Here is a 23932-nt window from a genome sequence, read left to right as displayed (position 1 = left end):
GAACTAAATATTAAGATTGTCAAAAGCAAAAGGAAGAAATACAGAATTGATTCACTTGATCAAGTTTAATACAAGCTATGTTGTTACTTCCAGCAATCCTTTATGGACTTTCTGCTAATACCAGGAATGAGAAGATTATGTTTTATGAACGTATCCATAGATAAGGGATGGGATAAGGTAGGAATAAATCATCACAATAAAGTCTAAATTTGTTTATACATGTTGCAATGAATGTTGGGGATCACTTTTTTATATATTTCCAAATCAATTAATCCATATCCACACTGAGCAAGTCATTCAAATGCTCTGCATGCTTTTACAGCACATCCTTATGAAGATGGGAGCATGTGATGGGGATGGGAATATAATGCCCCCAATATATGCCCCCAATATAACTTAGGAGATCATGGTAAATTACATCTTCCAGTATCTCCCCCTATTGGTTATGCTGGGACATGCACCTCAACAACAGCTGTAAACTTTTATTTTCTCACAGCCTAATCTAGTTGGTTAAGATTTTGCAATGGTTGTTGTTGAGTTTGCACTTTCAGTTCCAGTTAATTCATTTTGACCTCTTCATCTGGATAGAAAATTCTTCGTTGCCAGAAACACCACTTGCATTGCTAATAGTGCAACTAGTCTCTTGAAGACATCTCAAAAACATCACTTGAAGAAGGCTGATTGTACGGTAAACTGACCATCCGTGTAGTGATTTTGAACTTTAAAACCTTTAACTTTAAAATGCTGGGATGTTGGTGATATGACTGCTTGAAAAGTGCTCTGTACAAATGTTAACTATTCATAAATGGACTAGAAAACCGGTCATCTGAATTGCCTAGGCTTCTTAATCCCTTACATTTTTATCAGTTTAATCATTGTTTCTTTTCCTTGAGAACACTTACATATCAGGACCATCTGCCCTTCTGAATCTTTCAAAGCATATTAAAGCCAAATTCTAAACACATTCACATCTGCTAGCTTGCTGAAATTAGGCAAAGGACACCACGAACAAATGAGTGCTCCATACAGTATAAAGTCTGGCATTCGATCACTGTCCTATTCTCTGAATTGCTCCACTCAAAATAGATTTTTTTTAAAAAAAATGTTAGCATTCTCCATCTTTTCAGAATATGTTGTATGCTTTTGTCTTACCATTTGCCGGAAATGCTGAGAAATTGATATAAGGGGAATATGTTTCTATTTTATTCTACTTCTATATAGAACTATGAAGACTATTGAAGCCACTGAAACATATGTTAGCCTATAGCAACCAGCCACTTCTAACAATGGCCCAAACTATAGTACTTTGTTACTATGGTAGCAGTAGTGGGGCGGGGAATGTGGCTGAGACTGATCTGGGCGGGTTTTGTTTTTATTTAGAAATGTGAAACTTTTCCCACAGTAAAAAATAGCTCAGAAAAAACAAGCATGGGATCAAATTGGAGTTCTGCTTTCTTTTTCTATTTGGCAGGCAACCAGAAACTGCTGCTTAGGTCTAAACTAAACTTTGGGGGTTGCGGGAGGGGGAGGCTTTAATCAATGGATTAAATTTCGGAAATAGACAATGGGGTGAAGTGAGCATTTCTACTAATGTGAAAAGTGGACTGCTATCGAGCAAAATGCTGCAAGATACTGTAAATGCTAATTTTGTTATAGCTTCAAATGTAATCCAGAAAGTCAAAAATAGATCCAATTCTCAAACTGTAGCTCCTGGGAAATTATAGATGTTTGAAGCACATTTTGAACTAATACAGAATCTTCATGTGGGAGTACAATAGGCCCAAGCTGGGAATTCCTTGAACTACAAGATGGCCACTGAAAATTAGAATATTTGAGTTAGATTTTCTTTTCTTAATAGAGCCAATGTCAGATCATGAATATATGACACCACATAAATTGATAGTGTCACCTCCTGCTGAAGTGATGCGCATTTTAGAATGATTTGGAATAAGAGGCAACACAGGCGTGTTCTGGCACCCTAAGCTAGTACATTTGCATCTCATTATCCATATGATTTCAATATGTACATGTTTATTTTTCCACTGAAAGATGACTAAAGACATTCACAGGCAAACACATAGATCAAGAAGGACCAAGTGAAACCATTCTTAGTAAGCAAAGATTGGAAGCAGAATCTATGAAGTAGAGTAGGCAACGGATGGGATTTTCTGAGATTTCCAAAGACTTCTGGAAGTAGGTTTGCCATTATTTTGAGTGTAGTATGTTTATTTTATGTACTTTTTCCTCAAAATGCTTGGAAATTGCACCATTACTTTGGTTTGCACTGGGCTCTGGAAGCCCCACAGGAAAACCTGGAGGGCTGCTTTTGATTCTGGAGTTGTTGTTGTTGCCCATCTTTGTCCTATATTAACTCTTTAATCCCATGAATATTGACTAGGACAGTGTTTCTCAACTTCAACAGTTTTTAAGATGTCTGGGCTTTTTGAGAACTGAACCCATCTTAAAATTGCTGAGGTTGAGAAATACTAGACTATGCTGGATTTCTGAATAAAGATACACAGGATTGAATTAACTATCATTTCCCTTCTCTCTTTCCACTCCCTGTTTGCCCCCCCCCCAAATCTTTGATATTACCATTTTAGGGCTTGCTGGAAATTGGACAGATTTTGGACAATTAACTTCATTTCATTAAGGACATGCTTTACATTCCAGCATTCCATGTATGTGATGGCAGTAGAAAATAGACCGCTGGATTATAAAATGCTGAGTGCACATTTTCTTTCTTCTGTCTCTTGGTAAAGCTTTTCAAATACTGAAGCATCTCAATTAGGTCACATGTGGGAGAAACACTGAACCACAGGCTGCAAGGAAGTTCAATAGTTTCCTGTGAAAAATGTGGCTGAACATTTACAGCAAAGCTTTTGTTTTTTGTGGCTAAGAAGCTCAGAGACTTTGTGAAAATGCTTCCTTTATCACCTTTATGATAAACTGGTATTTTTTGTTCAATACTAGCTGCATGTTTAATTCTCTTTCAAATTATCAGCCTACTCCAAATGCTTTTTAAGTTGAAAAACAGGAATTGAATGTTTGAAATAAATATATTTTGCAATTGTCTTTTCTTCATACTCTTCTTATTACTATTTATTTTATTTTTATTCTGCTCTTTCTCAGATTCTAAATGAAGATGCTCTTGATAGAGTGTCTCTAAAAGACAAACTATGAATACAAAAGTGAAATATATAAATTGAACAAAACTCACAATAAGAGCAAAGAATACGAGCAAGAGCGTCCATTCCCACCATTAATTTCATGTACAGTGACATTTGCACAAGTGGCTTGTCTCCTGTCCTCCATTCATCATGCTTCAGATCACAAGGTTCCCATGGCCAAACATGGGATTCCCGAGGATTTCTTGATAAAGGGCTTGGTGATACCGCCCAAGTTGATCAATAAACTCTTGGGAAAGGCAAAGAGGGGGAGCACCCCTGCTGACTCCAGAAATGGCTTTCATCAACCACCATATCTGTGCTAAGCTACAGTTTAATGTACAAAGAGTAAGACTGACAACGTATTTTACACTTGTTTCTCTCTGCCTCCCCTCCTGTGCAGCTGCAAAGTGGCTTAAAGTCTGTACTTCTATATTGACTACAGTTTCATGTAAAATATAAAACACAAATTGTGGATCTTATTTATTTTATTAAAAACAAGCCATCTTTTTCTCTGTAGTTTGAATCTGGCTTGTTTGGTAATTATAACTGATATTAAGCATTTTTTTTTAGTTTAGATAGAACTCTGATCTGCAGGTGAAGTTTGGGACCCTTTTATTTTTGTAATGAAAAAGCAGATAATTCTTTAAAAAAAAATATCCACATTCCTACACAATGTTCTTCAACACAGGTACAAAAAACAATGGAAGTCATTTTTCAGTATTTTTTTCTTATTTCTCTCATTCCACTTATAACTTTCTAACTTTTCTGTTTTTTTGATCCCTTACTGCTTCTTTTAATCTTCTTTCTTTTTGTTAATTTATAATTTATATTTTTTTGAAACTTAATAATGTTAGCTTTTTTAAAAAAAAGCATCAATATTCCTACATTGTCCCGAGAAGAATCTTTTATGTCCATATCAATACTCATATGCTTTTCATTTGGCAGGGACTGTATCAACAATGTCCTCAATTTTCTAGTAGACTTTTCTCATTGAAAAACATATCCATTTTCTTAAGTACATATTCTGGTCTTATTTCTCTTCAAATTTCTTCTTTTTATTGCTTTAAATGTTATTCTCTGCACATGTGTTACAAAAATATATTGCAAATCTACAAAGATATAGTTTAAAACATTTATATATACATATGTAATGATTAGGAACAAAATACAGAACAATAAGCCATCCAGGAAAATATTTAAATTGTTTGAAAACAACAGCAGTCATACAATCATAAAACTAGGTCAAAGCCTTTCTATCAGTAGTCATGAAGACCTATATAGCTTTTTGTGCGGGACTAATAATTTTGTGCGGGACGCGGTGGCTCAGTGGGTTAGGACGCTGAGCTTGTTGATCAGAAGGTTGGCAGTTTGGCGGGTTGAATCGCGAGTGCCGCGTAACAGAGTGAGCGCCTGTTACTCTCTCCCAGCTTCTGCCAACCTAGCAGTTCGAAAGCACGTAAAAATGCAAGTAGAAAAATAGGGACCACTACGGTGGGAAGGTAACAGCGTTCCGTGCGCCTTTGGCGTCTAGTCATGCCTGCCACATGACCACGGAGACGTCCTCGGTCAAGCGCTGGCTCTTCAGCTTTGAAACGGAGATGAGCACCGGCCCCTAGAGTCGGTAACGACTAGCACGCATGTGCAGGGGAACCTTTACCTTTACCTACCTTAATAAGTTACTCTGAATCTTCTGATTTCCTGGTTTTGGTTCTTAACTAATCTATTTGCCAACAGCCACACTTTAAGCCTGCTCAGAGTTGGCTGGCTAACCATAAGTTCATAAAAATCACAATGGCAATATGGAAAGCGAAAATACTTCTTCTGAGGTAAGTATGCAACACAAAAATACCTAAGGTCTTTCTTTTATGCGCCGGGGTGGTTTCGGATGAGGGCATGATTTGGAAGGACCAGTCTGTTGTTTCAATTCAAAAGGAGGTGAGCTGCTTTTTTGAGGTGTTGGATTCGAGCCAGAAGAAACAGGAATCTCAGGAAGTTTCCTTTGTTTCATGTGATTGTTAATCTGGAGTTGCAGGGCATACTCCTCAACTGCAATAAGGACAAACAACAAAAACTCTAAGTAATACTGATTGACCTAGTTGAAGAACAGCAGAACAAAATCAGTTCTGGATTGCATGAATTTTATGCAGAATATCACAAAGGTGAAGTAGCATAGTGTTCTGAACCAGCCAACTACCGGCCTTGTAATAAGGCAAACCCCTGTTCAAGCAGTAGAGACTGGAGAGCATCTGAGGCTGCAAAGCGTCTGCCAAGTTTAATTCACAAGCAAAACAACAGAACAAGAAACACAGGAACTTGAATCCTCAAGCGGAAGGGTTGCTTTCAGCAACCAGCCCCTCCCCAAACACTCCTTTTATTTAGAGTTCAGGGCGTGGTCTCCCTGTGTCTCCTCCCGAGGAGTCCCACAGCCTTTCTTTGTTTGTTCCTGCTCGACTGCCTCCTGCGTCGGGCGTCCTTGAACAGGGCCAGCTGTGGGTCATCATCCTCCGCACTATCGGGCTCACGCAGCTGAGAAGAGGGCCCCGGCTGAGGGCTCTGCGAAGCCTCCAAGCCATCATCAGCCGGTTCGTCTTCCACACCCTCCTCCTCCCCCTCATCTGAGTCATCCGATACATCCGAGCCGGCTGCCGGACCCACCGGCTGGCCCTGAGTCACAACACATAGGATTATTGTGAAGTACTCAATTTCCAATACTAATTCAAATCTGGACTAAGGTAGACAGTCTCAGAAATGAAGACTGCCATGTCAAAGTTTCCAATCTAGCACCAAGGTTTAAATCATCCTTCCCCAACCTGGTAACATTATATGTGCTTAATATAGCCAGCATCAAAATGAAGAATTGTAATCCAATATATTTGGAGGCTACTGGTTGGGGAAATCTGCATCATGATGACTTGATTATCACTAGGCTGCCTTTTTTTCTCTTATCATCTTCAGTCATCTGTACTTAATATCACTTTTTTAAAAAATATATATTTCATGACACATGGAGTCTCCAAAAGCCTTGGGTAAATCATTATCATCATCATCACTATCATCATGCTCCACTTTAAAAAGTAAACATTGGTCAGAAATAAAGAATATCAATTAATTAAAATATACAAAAGTACAAATAGATTACTGTACAAAAAACTCTTATGTAGCACAAATACAAAATAGGTCTTTATCATTAAAAAAGCTAGATCAAAGACCTATTAACAAAATATATATAAATAAATCAGATAAAATTAAACAATACAATATAAAAGGCTGGAAAGTCTACTACCAAGGCTAGTCAGAAGTCACAGAGCCCAAACAGAGGATTACTCCTACTCCATAAAGTCAAACTAAAGAAATTGATAAATAAGAAAGTCATCAGTCATCCAAAGATAAAAAGTCAATTCCAAAGTAATGGGACTAATTCTGAAAGACTCTCAGCCTTGACTTTCCTGGTGGAATTGTGGGGATTGACAAAAGAGCCCAAGGAAGATGACTGAGTACATTTTGTTGGGATGAACTTGCTCAATGATGAAGATAGGAAGAGGTACCACACTGCATTACCTCAGAGACTGAAAGAGATTTTCTAGTGGTATCTATCCCTAATTAGGGACGCAGTGGCTCAGTGGGTTAGAACACTGAGCTTGTCGATCAGAAGGTTGGCCGTTTGGCGGGTCGAATCCCGAGTGCTGCGTAACAGAGTGAGTGCCTCTTACTTGTTCCAGCTTCTGCCAACCTAGCAGTTCTAAAGCACGTAAAAATGCAAGTAGAAAAATAGGGACCAATATGGTGGGAAGGTAACAGCATTCCGTGAGCCTTTGGCGTCTAGTCATGCCGGCCACATGACCACGGAGACATCCTTGGACAAGCGCTGGCTCTTCAGCTTTGAAACGGAGATAAGCATTGACCTCTAGAGTTGGAAACGACTAGCAAGCATGTGCGGGGGAACCTTTACCTTTACCTTTATCTCTAATTAGAAACCAGGACAGGATTGTGAAGTTTATGAGGGGGGAAAAATGACAATATTAAATTTTATTGTGTAATTTGACAGGAGAAACTTATGAAATACATGACTTAAGCATAATCATGCTAACCCACGTTTAATACTATTTAAAGGTTAATTTAACAAGATCAAATCTACTTTTTGTCGCTTTATGCTAATCTTTGGAAATGGCAGACCATTTAAGACTCAGTGGGGTCTTCTAAACATTTGTGCTTGGTCAGGGAAAAGGAAAAAAAAACATGCATCCTTCCTCAGCACATTTTAATGATTTTCACCTTTGAGGAACCAATACAATTTTCAATCACAAATCACTTATTTTATTTTTTTAATGTAGAAACCAGGCTTAAAAAAATCTAAAGAAAATCAAAGGCTTTTATAAAAATCAGGCTTTTTTTGGACACATTAAGTAAAATACTGTATTTTCTGTGTTCTTTTTTTTTTAATCCCATTTATATCCCGCCCTTCTCCGAAGACTCAGGGCGGCTTACAAACTAAGAAGCACAAATCAATGTGCTTAGCAATAGCCTTCATTCTATGTATATGCCTGCTTATTAGGGCTTTCGCCCCCCCCCCCAGCGGCATTTTTACAAAGTCAGCTTATTGCCCCCAACAATCTGGGTCCTCATTTTACCTACCTCGGAAGGATGGAAGGCTGAGTCAACCTTGAGCCTGGTGGAACTCGAACCTGCACTAATTGCAGGCAGCTGGTGTTACTTAAGGAGGCATTAGCCCACTGCTTAAGGAGGCATTAGCCCACTGCTCCACCAAGACTCCCCTTCCTTCAGGGGCTAGGCCTGAACTTTAATTTTCATTAAAATATGGCTAAAATTTACTTAGTGCATGATTTCTTGTTAGAAAGAGAGAATCTTGTTCGATTTTAAATGGAAGGAATGCCAGGCTTACCTTCCCTTTCACATCTTTTTGCTTTCTTCCTTCTGATGCAGTAAATAATCAGAGCCAAAAAGATTATCATTATGACTACACTTCCTGTGATGATCGCGATGAGGAACGTAGGTTCTAAACCACGGGACTCTAAAACACAGAAAAACTCACAATAAAATATTGAATGTGGGTACTTATACATTCATGCATATAGAGAAGGGGAAGGAGACATATACAAAGGAGACAAAAAAACAGTCTATTATTTTTTCTGCCCTCCTAACATGTTAAAAATTAGGGGAAAAACACAAAGCTTTTATTCATGGCTTCCTTAAAAATTGTTTTTTGAATATATCACAGTAGGCATAAACAATCAAATCACAATTTCATTTAGCATTTATTCATGTAACTGATTGGCTCTGTCACAATTACAGGTACTGTATATATTTAGATATATGGAATATCTCAAATTGATTTGATTCATGTTAAAAATTAAAAACCACTCAGTCTGAATTTACACATTAAGCCAGAAACTAAACAAACTGTATTATGGTTTACATATGTAATATTCCAACCTATACAGTCTACCATTTAGAAGTGTGCTATGAAACTAAGTTAATACCTTCTGCTGGACATGTTATTTGTTTCTCAGTATGATTCTTCTCAGAATTAATATCAATCTCACATCTGAATTTTCCAGAAAGGACTTTTAATTGTAATGTCACCTTCCATGTCGCGTTGTCATATTTTGGCTGTACAAAGATTTCAATTTCTTTAGTATCTTGAAACAATTTAAATCTGGGTTTTGGTTCCTCAGAAGCTTTCACCTCACATGCCAATATTCTTTGGAAACAAAGCTCAGTAAGTTTTGGTTGAAGATCTGAAAGAAAAGAAATAGGCTCTGCTCAATATAATTCTGGTTTAAATACACTATTATTTTAAAAAAATCCAAGAATTGCATAATGGAGAATTAAATCTTTATATTTTTGACTGTGTTTCCATGCAGAGCCGTGATGGTGCAATGGTATAAAATGAAGTATTGCAGGCTAACTTTGCCTACAGCCAGGAGTTCGATCCTGACTGACTCAAGGTTGATTCAGCCTTCCATCCTTCCAAGATCAGTAAAACAAGGACCTAGATTGTTGTGGGCAACATGCTGATACTGTATATCAGAGTGTGGTAAAGCATTATGGGATGGTATCTAAGTTCAAGCACTATGATCCCCTGCTATTGGCTTTGCTGGATGGAGTAAATAGGAATTTAAGTCCAAAACATATCAAGGATATTAAAATGCATAACCAGCATGTAAAGAAACATGATGTTTTAAAGTCATCTTACAAACTGTAAATTAAACAAATTTTCTCTGGTGAGAAAAATAATAGTATTTGGCTATCTAATATTGACAGATATTCAGTTAATACTGTAACTATTACTATTATCATATAGAGTAGAGTAAAATACAATATAGTAAAGGTAAAGGTAAAGGTTCCCCCGCACATGTGTGCTAGTCGTTTCCAACTCTAGGGGCCGGTGCTCATCTCCGTTTCAAAGCCAAAGAGCCAGCACTTGTCCGAGGACTTCTCTGTGGTCATGTGGCCAGCATGACCAGACGCCAAAGGCGCATGGAACGCTGTTACCTTCCCACCGTAGTGGTCCCTATTTTTCTACTTGCATTTTTACGTGCTTTCGAACTGCTAGGTTGGCAGAAGCTGGGACGAGTAACAGGCGCTCACTCTGTTACGCAGCACTCGGGATTCGACCCGCCAAACTGCCAACCATCTGATCAACAAGCTCAGCGTCCTAACCCACTGAGCCACCGCGTCCCTAAAATACAATATAATACAATGTAATAAAATATAATACATAGATACATGAATGAATTCCATCTGACTCCTGTTTTCTTTTATCTAAATATAATTTGCCTATGTGCAGACTACTTGAGGGATTTTCATCTTTTGTATTCACTGTTGTCCCACTATAGAACAATATTCTATATATCATACCTTTTTGGATAGTCTGGCATTCTGCAGCAAGGTTATGCATTTTTTTATTTTTATTTTTGGATCATACCCATGCACTGGTGCTGAGAGATTACTTTTTGTCCCAAGGCAGGGATAGGAAATTGTTGGTTCTCCAGATGTTGCTAAAGTATAAAGTCTGGCTTCTTTATTTGCCAAGATGTCTGGAATTGTTGGAAGTTCAACAACAAGCTACCGGTTTCTACCCCTGCTTTATGATGTTCCATACCTTTTCATTCCCATACACCATCTAACATCAACATGAGACTGTTAGGAAATGTCATTTTATGGTTTCAATACTTCAACAAAGGTCAAGTGAGGCTTTCATTTCTGGAAAATTTATCTGTTGTTTTTTTTCACAAATTGCAGGAATTTGCCTACTAACTGAACTATGGTATCACAATCATGTTACGTCAATGTTGCATGTTTTCCATTGTCAGACAGGTTTTCTTGGCTTACTCCGATCTATTGGCATTTGTTAGACACTTGGGAATCTAAGACATTCTGAGGGCTGTCAATCTTTTTAATGCTTACCAATTTTTCAAAATTTACAGTAAACACCATATAGGAATATCACTACCCACATAAACCCAACTATGGCCAATCCAAAGTACCTGTTTATAGAAGGACAAAAGAAGTAAAACAAAGGTGCTCACAGGTTGATGAATGGTAGATATATAGTATTCAAAAACTCACCATCAACTTGCAAAGTAATTAATCGATGAAATAAACGTACGCCTTTCATAAATCCTTCTACTTTGTAATTTCCAGCATCTGTTTTCTTCAATCTATTTATTTTCAGACTTCCATTAAGAAATAAGTGATATTTGTTTGGTTCTGGTTCTTTTTTTGTTATCTCAGTATCATTATTCGTACACTCTGCAATAAATACAGTGTCCTTAATCCACCTTAAGTCATCCGGTCTGTCACTGGCTCTGGGTCCGGAAAGAATAATTTGGCTTCCCACATGAGCGTGAACCTTGTCATTCGTGGACACAGAACCTACCAAAAAATGTACAAATTTTGTTCTTTAGATTATAAATGGAAAAATATGTGCTTGCTGCTTTTTAAAATCCATCATTTTCCCCACATATCTCATGACATGCAAGGTTTCATCTTCCAAAGAAATTAAGCTCAGTGTTGAACACATTACCTTTATCTAAAGTAATTTGTAGGTATAACAGTGGTAAGTATAGAAAAGGTTTGGTCCCTACAGAAGCAGTTATATTACTTAAATTTTACTTTAAAAAATTAACAGCTAAATCAACTTCCCTTTTACTCACATATATATACACAGTTAAAGATAACATCTTCCCTGAAGAAACTGTAACTACTGTATATAAATATAGTAAATTGCTTTCTCTGGCAACCATACAGAAACATACTTTTCTTTTTCAGAATATTGTCTTTAACTTCCCAGGCTAGTCTACTGCCCTGAGATTTTTGATGGTCTCTGTTATGTACTGGGCTTTTGGTACCACACCACGTGCATTGCTGGAGAGCTAACGGCTCTCCAGCAACCCAGTCAGGATGTCTCCGGTCCTGCAATTGGTCAACCTCGGGCAGCAAGCATGGGTTCAATCTGATTGGTTGCTACCATAGGGTTTGGCTATATATTGTGGCGAGGTGTGCCCCAAGTCCTAGTACAGTTCCAGCTTGAATAAAAGAATGAGTTTCTCTGTACTCAGCTGTGTGTCTTCATTCCTGCTCACCAGAGCCCATGATAACAGTGGCGACGAAGGTGGGATCCTGCTTCACTGCCTAAAGGGCTGAAGTTCACGAGTGGTTGGCATTACATGCTGGAGGGAAGAGGCATCTTTCCCCCCCCCTCTAGGCCGGCTAGTAAAGCTACACTAGCGGCCGCGTACTCAGTGGACGCATTCCCTGAGCCCAAGAAGCAGGATCCAAGAACTCAGGAATTGTGGAAAGATGCCGAAGGTCAGCAAACTCATTCGATGTAAAGCATCCAGAAGAATGGCCATCTTACCTCTCGCAAGTGGAGAACTATCTACGAGCAAACCAGATTGCAAAGGAAGGCCTAAAAGCTGCCACGTTGTGGGCCAGCGACTTTCGACCTAGTGGAAAATCTTTTCACACCAATGCCCATTGAAGCGGTTTCATTTGCAGACCTTAACAAGAAGCTGACCGGGCATTTTCAGCCCAAGATGTTGGAGATGGCGTGGCATTTTAAATTCGATCAAAGAGTGCAGCTTCCTGGAGAGACAGCTTCAGAGTTTATCGCGGGCCTAAGGCAGGCCGCACGCCTTTGCAAGTTCTCGAATTTAGAGGAACGACTGAGAGACCAACTCGTCTGTGGCCTTAGAGACAGAACCCTACAGCAGAGATTGTTTGCCAAATCCAATCTCACATTCACCGAGGCACAGGATGAGGTCATGGCTGACGAAGCAGCTGGAGGTGCAGTGCAAACAGTGCAGCCCACCAAATCTTCAAAAGTAGAAGATTCTGTCCATCTCTAGGTTGCCAAATGCATTGGAGAATCATCAGAAGATGAAGAACCCAAAATAAACAAGCTCCAAAGGCAGCCAAACACGCAAAACTGTGGCAACCACCAATGAGGGAACGATTACAAGGCAGTTCTCTTACCTAGATGTAAGGGGTATGGAGGCAACCATTTCCGCACCAATTGCAAATTTCGTTCAGCCACATGTAGAGCTTGCGGAAGGACCGGCAATATTGCAGTGGTGTGCAGAGCCCACCAGAGAGACAGGCCACCCAAACACCAGTCGGAGGAACTGACTAGGAGAGGTACTGGGACCCAGGGTCCAGTTAGTGTGGGGTTCTTCAGAAGCCGGAGAAGCGTTTGCCGCACCAGGGCTCGTCGCCCCCTTAAGCCTAAACTCAAGCTCTCGGTAGAGGTACAAGGAGTTCCATGTAAGATGGAGTTGGACTCCGGCTCGGTGCTATCGATCATCTTGAATGACACGTTCAACTTTGTGTGCAGACGCAGTAACCATTGGGCTAAACTAAGGCCCTCAGATATTATTTTAACAGATTTTCAGAACGCTCATGTTAAAGTTAAGGGTGAAGCCACTTTATTGGTAAAATTTAAAGGGTTTTTGGGGCACCTGGATGTCATAGTAGTAGAGGGCCAAAGAACAAGTCTTATTGGACTTGATTGGTTTGAGGCTTTGGGCATACAAATTACAGGCATTAACCGGACACAGACAGCAGACCTCATGACTGTTTGTGAGGAATACGCAGATGTTTTTGAGTCAAAACTGGGAACTTATACTGGCCCACCAATTTCTTTTAAATTAGATCCTAACGTTGTACCAATTAGGGTTAAGCCTCGCAGGGTCCCCTTTGCCCTAAACACAAAATCGATTCTGAAATTGATAAGTTGGTAGAACAGGGCGTATTACAGCCTGTTGATGGGGGGGGGAGTGGGAAACTCCTATTGTCACCCCACTTAAGTCCAACGGGGAAGTTCACATTTGCACAGACTATAAATGCACATTAAATAAGGTCTTCAATCAACATGCGTACCCAGTCCCTGTAGTCAGCCATATTCTAGCCTCCTTGCAAGGGGGAACCATTTTTGCTAAACTTGATTTAGCGCAGGCATATCAGCAGTTGCCTGTTGATGAGGCCACAGCCACAGCTCAAACAATAGTAACTCACAGAGGGGCATTCAAAGTCAAATGCTTGCAGTTTGGAGTCAGTGTTGCACCGGGTATTTTCCAAGGGATTATGGAACACACACTTAAGGGTACTCAGGGTGTCTGCCCCTATTTTGATGATGTTCTCATTGCTGGGGAATCCCCAGAGGTGTTAGCCAATAGGCTCAGGGCTGTTTTGCAAAGGCTCCGTGATGCAGGCCTCAAATTAAAGAGAAACAAATGTAGCATTGGGGTCTCATCAACGGAATTCTTGGGGTTCTGTATCGATGCTAGTGGAATTCACCCCGCTGATTCAAAAGTGAAGGCCATCAAAATGGCTCCTAGGCCAAAATCAAAAGGAGAGCTGCAAGCATTTTTGGGCCTCCTGAATTTTTATCACACATTTCTACCTCATAAGGCTGCAATAGCAGAGCCCCTCCACAGGCTACTTGATAAAAAAAGCCCCTTGTAAATGGACTAACTTACATGAAAAAAGTTTCCAGGATCTCAAAGCCCTTCTTTCAGAAAAGTCCACTGTAACTCATTACATTGAGTCTAAACCTATATGTCTTGCATGTGATGCATCTCCCTACGGGGTGGGCGCAGTCTTAAGCCACGTAGAGAAGAATGGGAAACAGGTTCCTATTGTGTTTTATTCTAGGACTTTATCTTCCGCTGAGCGCAATTATGTGCAGATTGATAAAGAAGCCTTTGCCATAGTGGCTGGAGTTAAGAAATTTCATGATTATTTATATGGCAGGGATTTCACTGTCTACACTGACCACAAACCCCTTTTGGGGTTATTCACAACAGATAAGCAAACTCCCCACATACTATCTCCAAGAATGCTGAGATGGTCTATATTTTTTTCTGCAAATTTTAAGTTAATTCATAAACCTGGCAAGGAAATGGGCCATGCAGATGGCCTCAGCAGTGTCACTGTGTTTTTTTTAAAGTGTTTGTCAGCTCCGCATGTCTCACTCTGTTTTTCTGCCAGCTGCATAGTAATCTTATCAATGTAACCAAGGTGATTGTCACATGTCCAGCCATGTTATGGTTTCATGCCTAGAACTGCTATTCAATGCACATCTCTACAAAAGTTTTCTCACTTTACTTTTTCTCTTCTCTTTTGTATTCTGTCTGATGAGAGGATGTAGTCAGTTAGGAGTTTTCCTTTGCTTTCCAATTAAAATTTTATATACAATAGAATATGGCTCAGTTTTGTTTATTTTTACCTGATGTTTACCATGCGTCAAATGAACCACGGTTCATCGCCCTCTGATAGGGAACTATTAATTTATTTTCCCTGACAAGCAGACTACCACTGCCACTAATAGATCCTGATCCAGCTCCTGCTGCTAAAATATTGTCCATTCAGGACTTACCTGAGTTTCCCCTCCACGCAGGGGATATTGCTGCTGAAACTGCCACAGATAAAATTCTGAGCAGAGTACTGTCATGGGTATACACGGGCTGGTTGGAAAAAAGTCCAGGCTCTGAATTTCAAAGTTATTTTGTCAGGTGACGTGAGTTGTCTGCACACAAGGGCTGCATTTTATGGGGCAACAGAGTCATTATCCCCACTTCATTGAGGGACAGAGTCTTACAATCTTTACATGAAGGCCATCCAGGCGTTGTGTGAATGAAAGCCTTAGCTAGAAGCTACTTTTGGTGGCCTGGCCTGGATAAGGCTGTAGAAGATCAAGTTCATGGTTGCTATACCTGCCAGCAATCTAGGCCTGAAATGCCTCAAGCCCCAGTTCACAGGTGGGAAGAAACACATACTCCCTGGTCCAGGGTTCATATAGACTACGCTGGGTCTTTTCAAGGACAGCTTTTCATGGTAGTAGTGGATAGCCACTCAAAATGGCTGGAAGTAGTTCCAGTCCCTAATATGACTACTGCTAGGACCATTCAGGTGCTGAGAAAACTCTTTGCAACACATTGGTTGCCTGATGTTTTGGTTTCTGATAATGGAGCTCAATTCACTGCTGCTGAGTTTCAGGCTTTTCTTAGAGCTAACCTCATCAGACATGCTACGTCTGCACTATTTCATCTTTCTTTGAATGGACAAGCCGAACGCATGGTGAGGACAACAAAGGAGGCACTCAAGCGCATTATCACAGGTGACTGGCATCATAGACTGGCAGATTTTTTGCTCTGTCAGCATTCTACACCCTGCACGGCTACAGGTAAAAGTCCTGCTGAGCTTCATTGGGGAAGGGGTTTAATTACTAAACTGGACAGGTTGCATCCAGACAGAGTGGCATCCAAAGTCGCTAGACCAAAACCCCTGAGGGGGCTGCAAATGGGTGATAGGGTTTGGGCCAGAAACTATGGGCCTGGAAATTTGTGGGTTCCTGGCCAGATGACCAAAGCATCCGGACCCCTATCTTACAAAGTGGGGTTGGAGGGAGGGCAACTGGTCAGAAGACACATCGACCAATTTAGAAAGAGGTTTCCAGAACGGTCACTAAGTGAGGACTATGGCATAACTCCCTCCTGAAGTCCTGGCACCCAAGCCAGCCCACACAAGAACCACCAGGGTTTTCCCTTCTCAGCTGGTTGACTCCGAGGAAGAACAAAGAAGCTGAGAAGTGCAACATGGGACCCCTGACCAGGCAAACCAGCCGAATCTCAGCAACCGCTGTGCCTACTCTGTAGAACAGACTGACTCTGGGGTGGGCCAACCTGGTGAGGCCAGCCAGAGTGTTTCAATTCCCCTGGACGATGGAGCACAAAGGGACATGGGTCTACCCAGCCCACCGGGTAAGCTGGTAGACCACAAAGTGAGTGGAACTCCAAGGCATTCCTCCAGGCCACACAGACCTCCAGCATATCTTACAGACTATATTGTAAAATAAAGTGATGTATAGTGTTGTGACAATTGTACCACTACCTACAGAAATTGGGGCAATTTGTAACTGCTGGTAAGCATGTTCATTGAGATGTTGTTTCATCCCTTTGTAGTCCTTACTGCATTGACTAGCCATTTAGCCATTGTTTAATCTTATTGTAGTCCATACTACAAGGCATGTCTGTAAAGGTTGCGTAATGTCATTCTAACCACCTTGAATTAACAAGCATTATTTTTTTTGTGTTATTTTGTTATTGTGTATTTTGGTTGTTGGAGTGATTCATAGTCTTGACTATTGTCAAGTTTATTAAGGGGATTATAGCCTGATCTTAGGAGGAAGGGGTGTTATGTACTGGGCTTTTGGTACCACACCACGTGCTAACAGCTTTCCAGCAACCCAGTCAGGACGTCTCCGGTCCTGCAATTGGTCAACCTCGGGCAGCAAGCACAGGTTCAATCTGATTGGTTGCTACCATAGGGTTTGGCTATATATTGTGGCGAGGTGCGCCCCAAGTCCTAGTACAGTTCCAGCTTGAATAAAAGAATGAGTTTCTCTGTACTTAGCTGTGTGTCTTCATTCCTGCTCACCAGAGCCCACGACATAACAGTCTCCATCCAAATATTAATCATATCTAGCCATTTTTTAATTGTTTGCTATATTAGATGTTAGTTTAAGTAGAGGCATGGGTCTTTAAAATCCTCTTTGCTTCAATTTTCCTTTTCTTTCTTTCTTTTTCCTTTCTTGAACACATATAAAACCAACTTTGTAAAAATTCTGATATTGGTGGAGCAGTGGGCTAATGCCTCCTTAAGTAACACCAGCTGCCTGCAATTAGTGCAGGTTCGCATCCCACCAGGCTCAAGGTTGACTCAGCCTTCCATCCTTCCGAGGTAGGTAAAATGAGGACCCAGATTGTTGGGGGCAATTAAGCTGACTTTGTAATAATGCCGCTTGGGGTGTGTGTGAAAGCCCTAATAAGCAGGCATATACATAGAATGAAGGCTACTGCTAAGCTTGTAAGCCGCCCTGAGTCTTCGGAGAAGGGCGGGATATAAATGGAATTAAAATAAATAAATAAATAAATAAATAAATAAATAAATAAATTTTGTGAAAAATATGATAAACTCTTTTTAAAACTTTTTACTCCTGGTGACTATACGAATTATATCCATGCAGTTTTAATGCTGATAGTTTGGGGATTAGTTTTCCATTTGCCTTTTTCCCAAGGTTCTAAAAGAATGATTGATTTTCTAAGGCAGGACTAGAATTTAGAATTTTAAATGTATTCCCCAGGACTACGTCACCAAGTGCTATTGAAATGGAGAAAGGTGTCGAGCAAGGCTGCATATTGGCCCAGTTCTTATCAACTCCAGGGTGAGTGATCTCCTCAATACAAACTTTCACCCACCCAGTCCCGAAATTGTAAGACATTTCTCTGTTCCACTGTGCTGATAATGCAGATTGTCAGCATTAAAAAACATCTAGAAGGGCATTGAGAAGGGCATTGAGAGCACTAACATGGTATTGCAAGGAAGAAATCCAAAATCAGAAAACCAAAATCATGGCATTTGCCAAAAGGCCCAAGAACCACTCATGGGGGATAGACAGCCTCCTGTTTCAAATACCTGTAATAATCTTTCATTCTGCCAACAGTAGGAAACCTCATGGGAACTATGTGCAGAGAGGTGCTCATCTGCCCTCCTTAAATTTTAAGACAAGAAGAGACCACTATACACCCACAGCTTTCAAAGTATTGAAAGCTGAGCCAATACCACAACTTCTTTATGAATCCCATTTTCAATTCTACACCTTTAGAACTTGTTCAATCCAATTTTTTAATATTGGCACTTTAAGTCCCAAAAGGTATATCTGATAGCATCACGAGACTGGACATAGGTCTCGTGAAAACAGAGGCTAGAATATGGGTGATCATACTCAACTATTGACTCAAACTATTCATTTTCTCCCTAGCTTTGCTCCATTAACTGTTTTAATTCACATGGGAAAAGACAGGAGCAACTAAAATCTCATCTTTGGCCTTCTGTCCAGCATGGATATGATCAGCCCAAAGCACTCATTAAATAGCCTGTAATAGACACAGAGCAATAATTACACCTAGCCAGGCCCAACTTTTATTGCCAGGTATTCTGTCTCTCTTATGACATATTTAATTAACATGGAATTACCTAACCATCGGAGGGCCTATACTCTGGCACAGCATTATGCCATCTCCTCAGCTATCCATGAAGACTAGAATGGGAAAATTCCCTACCCAGAAGGGCAATGCTCCTGGGATTCTGGACACAGAGAACATGACCTTGGGAGATGACAAAGAGATGCTACCAAAGGAATGGTCAAATAAAAGGCAGCATAGCTCACAACTGGATACTGGCCAGGACAAGAAGTTCAGAAGAGACCCTCCATAGTTTCTCAGACTGTAAAAGAGAAAGAGGTGGAATTGTACTTTGAGGCTTGCAAAATTTTATCAATCTAGCTTTATAATAAAGTAGAAGTAGGTCATCCGGTTCCCATTACTAATTGGCTTATCTCATGTCGTCAATACATGGGACACACTTGCCTTAATAAGCCAAGATGTGACTAATGACTGGCACCGGGTACGCATGCTGTTTAAGTGCCCTATTTATGGTGCACTTGTAATCAGCACAAATCCTGACCTCCCCATTGGCCTTAAGTGGCATTACAATTGGGGTTTCCCATTCACCCCCATCTACAGGCTGTAGTACCCCCCTGACTGACTAGCTTGTCCAGATCTGCATCGAATTTGTGTTTCAGTGCAAATGACACTCTGTTAGGGGTTTGATCCTAACAGGCATTATGGCAGGATCAAGTTTAAAGGCTATCAGAGGGCCCTTGTACTCTCCCAGGCTAGTGTCAAAAACATCCACGAATTCCTCGCATACTGACGCCAAGTGCGGTGGATCCCGGTGACTTGGATGCCCAGAGCATCAAACCAATCAAGCCCTATTAAGCTTGTTCTCTGGCCCTCCACCACAATCACATCTAGGCGCCCCCAAAACCCCTTGAATTTGACGGCCATGATGGCCTCGCCTTTGACGGCTACTCGGGAATTCTGGAAGTCAGTCAGGATGATGTCAGATGGCCTAAGCGTGGCCCACCTCTTGCTTCGGTTGCACATGAACCAGAAAGTCTCCATGGAAATGATGGATACAGTTGAACCACTGTCCAGTTCCATCCTGCAAGGAACGCCTTGCAACTCAACTTGAAACCAAAGTTTGGGCTTAAGGGGGCAGTGAGCTCCTGTACGGCAAATGCTCTGATGGCTGGAGCAAAACCTTACTCTATGCGCCCCTGGGGCCCCAGTACCTCTCCTGATCAGATCGTCTGATTGGCAGTCCTTCTGGTGACCTCTACAAACTGATGCGATGTGGCCGATTTTCCCACAGGCCTGACACGTGGCTGTCTGGAACCTGCAGTCTGCTTGTTGGTGGCGGCTGCCACAGCCCGAACACCGAGGGAAAGGAACTGCCTTGTAAGGGAGCTTCAGTTCCTTGTCATGGTGCTATTGGATCTTGTCAACTTTGTGCTCAAAGTCGGCATCTTCTGGAAATTCGGCGTCCTCGTGGTGGACGGCTTCCTCGTGAGGAGTGCTTTTGGCGGGCCGCAAGGCCTTCACGGCTCCACCGGTGGCTTCATCCACCATGACTTCTTTTAAGGCTTCCTGGAGTGAGAGAGTGTCTTTTGCAAAAAGTTTCTGTTGCAGCTCTCTGCTCCTTAGTCCACAGACAAGTCAGTCTCGAAGCCTTTCTTCCAAATCCAAAAATTGGCACAGATGCAAAGCTTTTCTTAATGCCGCGATGAATTACGTGGCTGTCTCTCCAGGTTGTTGAACTCATTGTTCGAAGGCATGCCTCCACGCAATCACTGACAGCTTGGGCTGGAAATGGTCATCAAGCCATTTCATCAGGTCCGTGTAAGTAACGGACTCCAGCTGCACCGGTGCGACCAAGTTCTCTGCGATGTCAAATGTTGCAGACCCGCAGACACAGAGAAGTGTTGTGGCCTTCAGGCCATCTTCAGCAACTTGGTTGCCCAGAGGTAGTTTTCTACTCTTGAGATGTAGGATGACCATCTCTCCGGGTGAATAACATCAAATTCCTCAAGCTTTCCGACTATCGTTATTGTAGGGAAGTCTTCACGGCTCGTACCTCATGTTGCCTCGTCCTGCTTCTTCTGTAGTCCCTGAAACTGGTCCGCAGGGTGGTGTGGTCGCTAGTGTGGCTTGCTAGGCCGACTGAGGGGGGGAATGCAGTGCCTGCCAGGTGCTTTGCTGGCCTCACCCCCTAGTGACCTTCAGCTCTTCCGTAGAAGGAGGATCCCATCCTTGTCGCCAGTGTTGTGTAGTGAGTTCTTTGGAGGCAGTAAGTGAGATGACAGGTTGCAAACAGGAACATTGCTTTATTGAGGCAAGCAGGAACAGAACTAAATCAGAGGCTTCTGCACAGCTACTTATACGGTTGGCCCCTAGGCGGTGGCCAATAGGTTTAAAGGAACCCGTTCCTGCCCCAAATCATCCAATGATCTTCTTGGAGACAGCAAGTCTTGCAAGTCAGTAACTGTTACACAGACACACCAATTGAGCAACATTAAGCAACATTCAAACAGACATGTGAAACAGTTCAGGTAAAATCCCAATACATTACAGGTTGTAAGTTTGAAAAAATGGTCATAAGTCCAATTTAATAAAATTCTTTTTATAACTACTTTTGTTTTTTATCCTCCTGAATAGTTTAGTATTTTCTACAAACTACTTACCCTTATCTTTAATGAGTAAATTAAAAAATATTGGTCTAAACACAGATCCTTGAAAAAGTCTACTTTTTTTCTTCTCTTCATTGAGAAAACTGCCCGTTCTGAGCTGCGATATTTAGTTTAAGCTGTGCAATAGGATTAGGAGGAGGAGAAGGAAAAACCTAGTAACACATGCATTCCCCTCACTTCCAATTGTGATAAACTGAACGAAACACAAAGATAATTGGACCTGTTTGGATATGTTTACTGTAATGTATTGGGCCTTTTACTTGAACTGTTTTCACATGTCTTTGAATGCTGCTTGAGATTGCTTAATTAGGGTGTCTGTGTAACGGTTGCTGGCTGCCCAGACATGCAGTCTCCAGGACGATCATTAGTTGGCTCTGGGGCGGGAATAGGTTCCTTTAAACCTATTGGCTGCTGCCTAGTGGCCAATCGTATAAGTAGCTGCATAGAAGCTTCTGTTCTGTTTGACCTTCAATAAAGCATGTTGCTGTTTTGAACCTTCCGTCTCGCTCAATACCTGCAAAGAACTGGCTACACAACATTTATGATTTCTAATGAATTGTAAATTTTACTCCACACAAATTTACAATTAAAAAGGAACATTCAGAAATGAAAAGAATATTTTTGATTGCAGAAGCATAATATTAAAAAGGTTTCTTCTTTCTCATGTTAATATTTTGTTGCCCAGAGATTTAAGGCAGCTTATTTATTTATTTATAGTATGGCGATGGCACAATTAACCAAGAGACTACAATATTAATACATAGTGGTTATTTGGCTGCCAAAGAGTTAAGGCAGCTTTTTTCAGCCTACTGCCAGTCAGATGCACTGGATTTTTAGTCCTTTATTATCCTAGTTTAAATTACAAAGTATCAGAAAGGTATTACATTTGGGAATAAGTTTTTTAAAGTTACAGCAAAGTCTGCAGGGATTTTCATTACAAGGAGGAAAAAAATTCCTAATTTGTTTTGCTCATAAAATTCTGAATGGCAGTTATATTTTTCATTGCACCACTTCAGGGTAGTCCAAAAGTCTATCAACAATTATTTCATATTTGACATTTTCTCAAACATTTCTCACAACTTCAACAGCCTATTATAGTAACATTGCAGTAGATAATCATAATCGATTTTTGGTTTAAACCGATTTAATTTTGGGACTGTTAGCTCCAGGTGAAATCTACCCACCCAGTATAGGCCAATTGGGATTGAGCAGTGTGGGCATATAAAACCAAAGGATTAGTGTAACTGTAAAAGCTATATTTCCTTGACAGTAAAGATGTTAAATAAAATGGTTTCTATTTTATTTCCATTGGGGTTCAGTATGATATTTAATATTTTCCAAATAATAAAATCCTACCTGAAAAGAGTACTGTACAGTAAATTTTATACACGTGTTCTATTTTTATTATCTATTACAAATGTAAATTTTAAGAAAGCAATTTAGCTGATTCTAAACTATTTCAGATTTGTATTTTTCAGTGTTTGCATAACAATACTATTTTCCTCTGATCACTTTTTTGTAAATGTTAGTATTAAACTGCTGGGTATTCACAATATTGCATCATATGTTCCATAACATCTAGAATGTCCATAGCTGACTTTTATAAACTTCAATAAAATTTTACAAAACTCAAACTCTACTAAATCCTAGCAGACTTATTTCCAATCTTAATAGCTGTAAATCTAGAGTAGTGATTAAGATGTTATACTTGGACCTAGAGGATCCAGGTTTTAATCCAGTCTCAGCTGCAGCGATTAACTGGAAGATTTTGAAACTATATTTTTTTCTCAGTCCAATGTTTGAGAGACTGGCCTAAGGACATCTTAGCCACTGAATACTCTCCTTTCAATTTCAAATTTTTTATTCTAAAAAATACTAAACTGTAATCACTTAACAGTGTTCTTCTTATTTTCAAAGAAATTCAAAGAATACTGCAGTTTTAAACTCACCTTCCAAGCTGAACAAGATAATTAGGAATACAATTAGGAATGGGTTATCCAAGTTCATGTTCAAGGCTGTATTTATCTAGAGAAACAAGGAAGTATATTCTTGTGACAAAGCCTGCAATATCTGACACACATACATCACATCCCCTCTCTCTCTCTCTCTCTCTCTCTCTCTCTCTCTCTCTCTCTCTCTCTCTCTCTCTCTCTCTCTCTCTCTCTCTCTCTCTCTCTCTCTCTCTCTCTCTCTACCACCCACCTGCACTTTGCAGCCTTTGCAGCTTTTCTTTCTCTAACTTGCAGAAATGAAAATAGCAGAGCCAGTTGTGGTGGGCATAGCCTTGAATTCTGTGACGTGACAATTGTAGCTTTGCTGCTTAATTCAATAAAATAATATATGACAAAAGGAAAATATGCAGTAAAATAAATTACTGCTTAGCAAATGATTCAATTTTCTGTAGGAAGTATGTCAATTCTTTGTGATGTGTTCTTATTTAAAATATTGATGAAGATATTGATAAGAAATGGTTGTGGCCAGATGAGACGTGCAGGTTTTGGACAGAAATGTGTTATTAGTGAATCCACGTGCAACAAATATTACATAAATTTTCAGATATAAGAAGGGTGGATCTGGAAATATGTGAAAT

General features: G+C 40.4%; 1 protein-coding gene across 1 annotated transcript; it reads right to left on the bottom strand.

Annotated features, from left to right (window-relative positions):
- Positions 1 to 4444: 4444 nt before the first annotated feature.
- Positions 4445 to 23349, bottom strand: CD2 (CD2 molecule; the record flags this gene model as incomplete). The annotated part of the gene is made up of 5 exons (XM_081326620.1): positions 4445 to 5216; positions 8071 to 8199; positions 8669 to 8926; positions 10761 to 11066; positions 23292 to 23349. 5 exons carry the CDS (start codon positions 23347 to 23349, stop codon positions 5020 to 5022), a joined length of 948 nt encoding a protein of 315 aa, XP_081182746.1. The 3' UTR covers positions 4445 to 5019.
- Positions 23350 to 23932: the final 583 nt, after the last annotated feature.

The sequence above is a fragment of the Vipera berus genome, assembly GCF_964194415.1.
Source record: "Vipera berus genome assembly, chromosome: 4".
NCBI classification, from domain to species: domain Eukaryota; kingdom Metazoa; phylum Chordata; class Lepidosauria; order Squamata; family Viperidae; genus Vipera; species Vipera berus.
The sequence above is the reverse complement of the archived record's forward strand: the minus strand, read 5'-3'. Positions and strand labels throughout refer to the sequence as shown.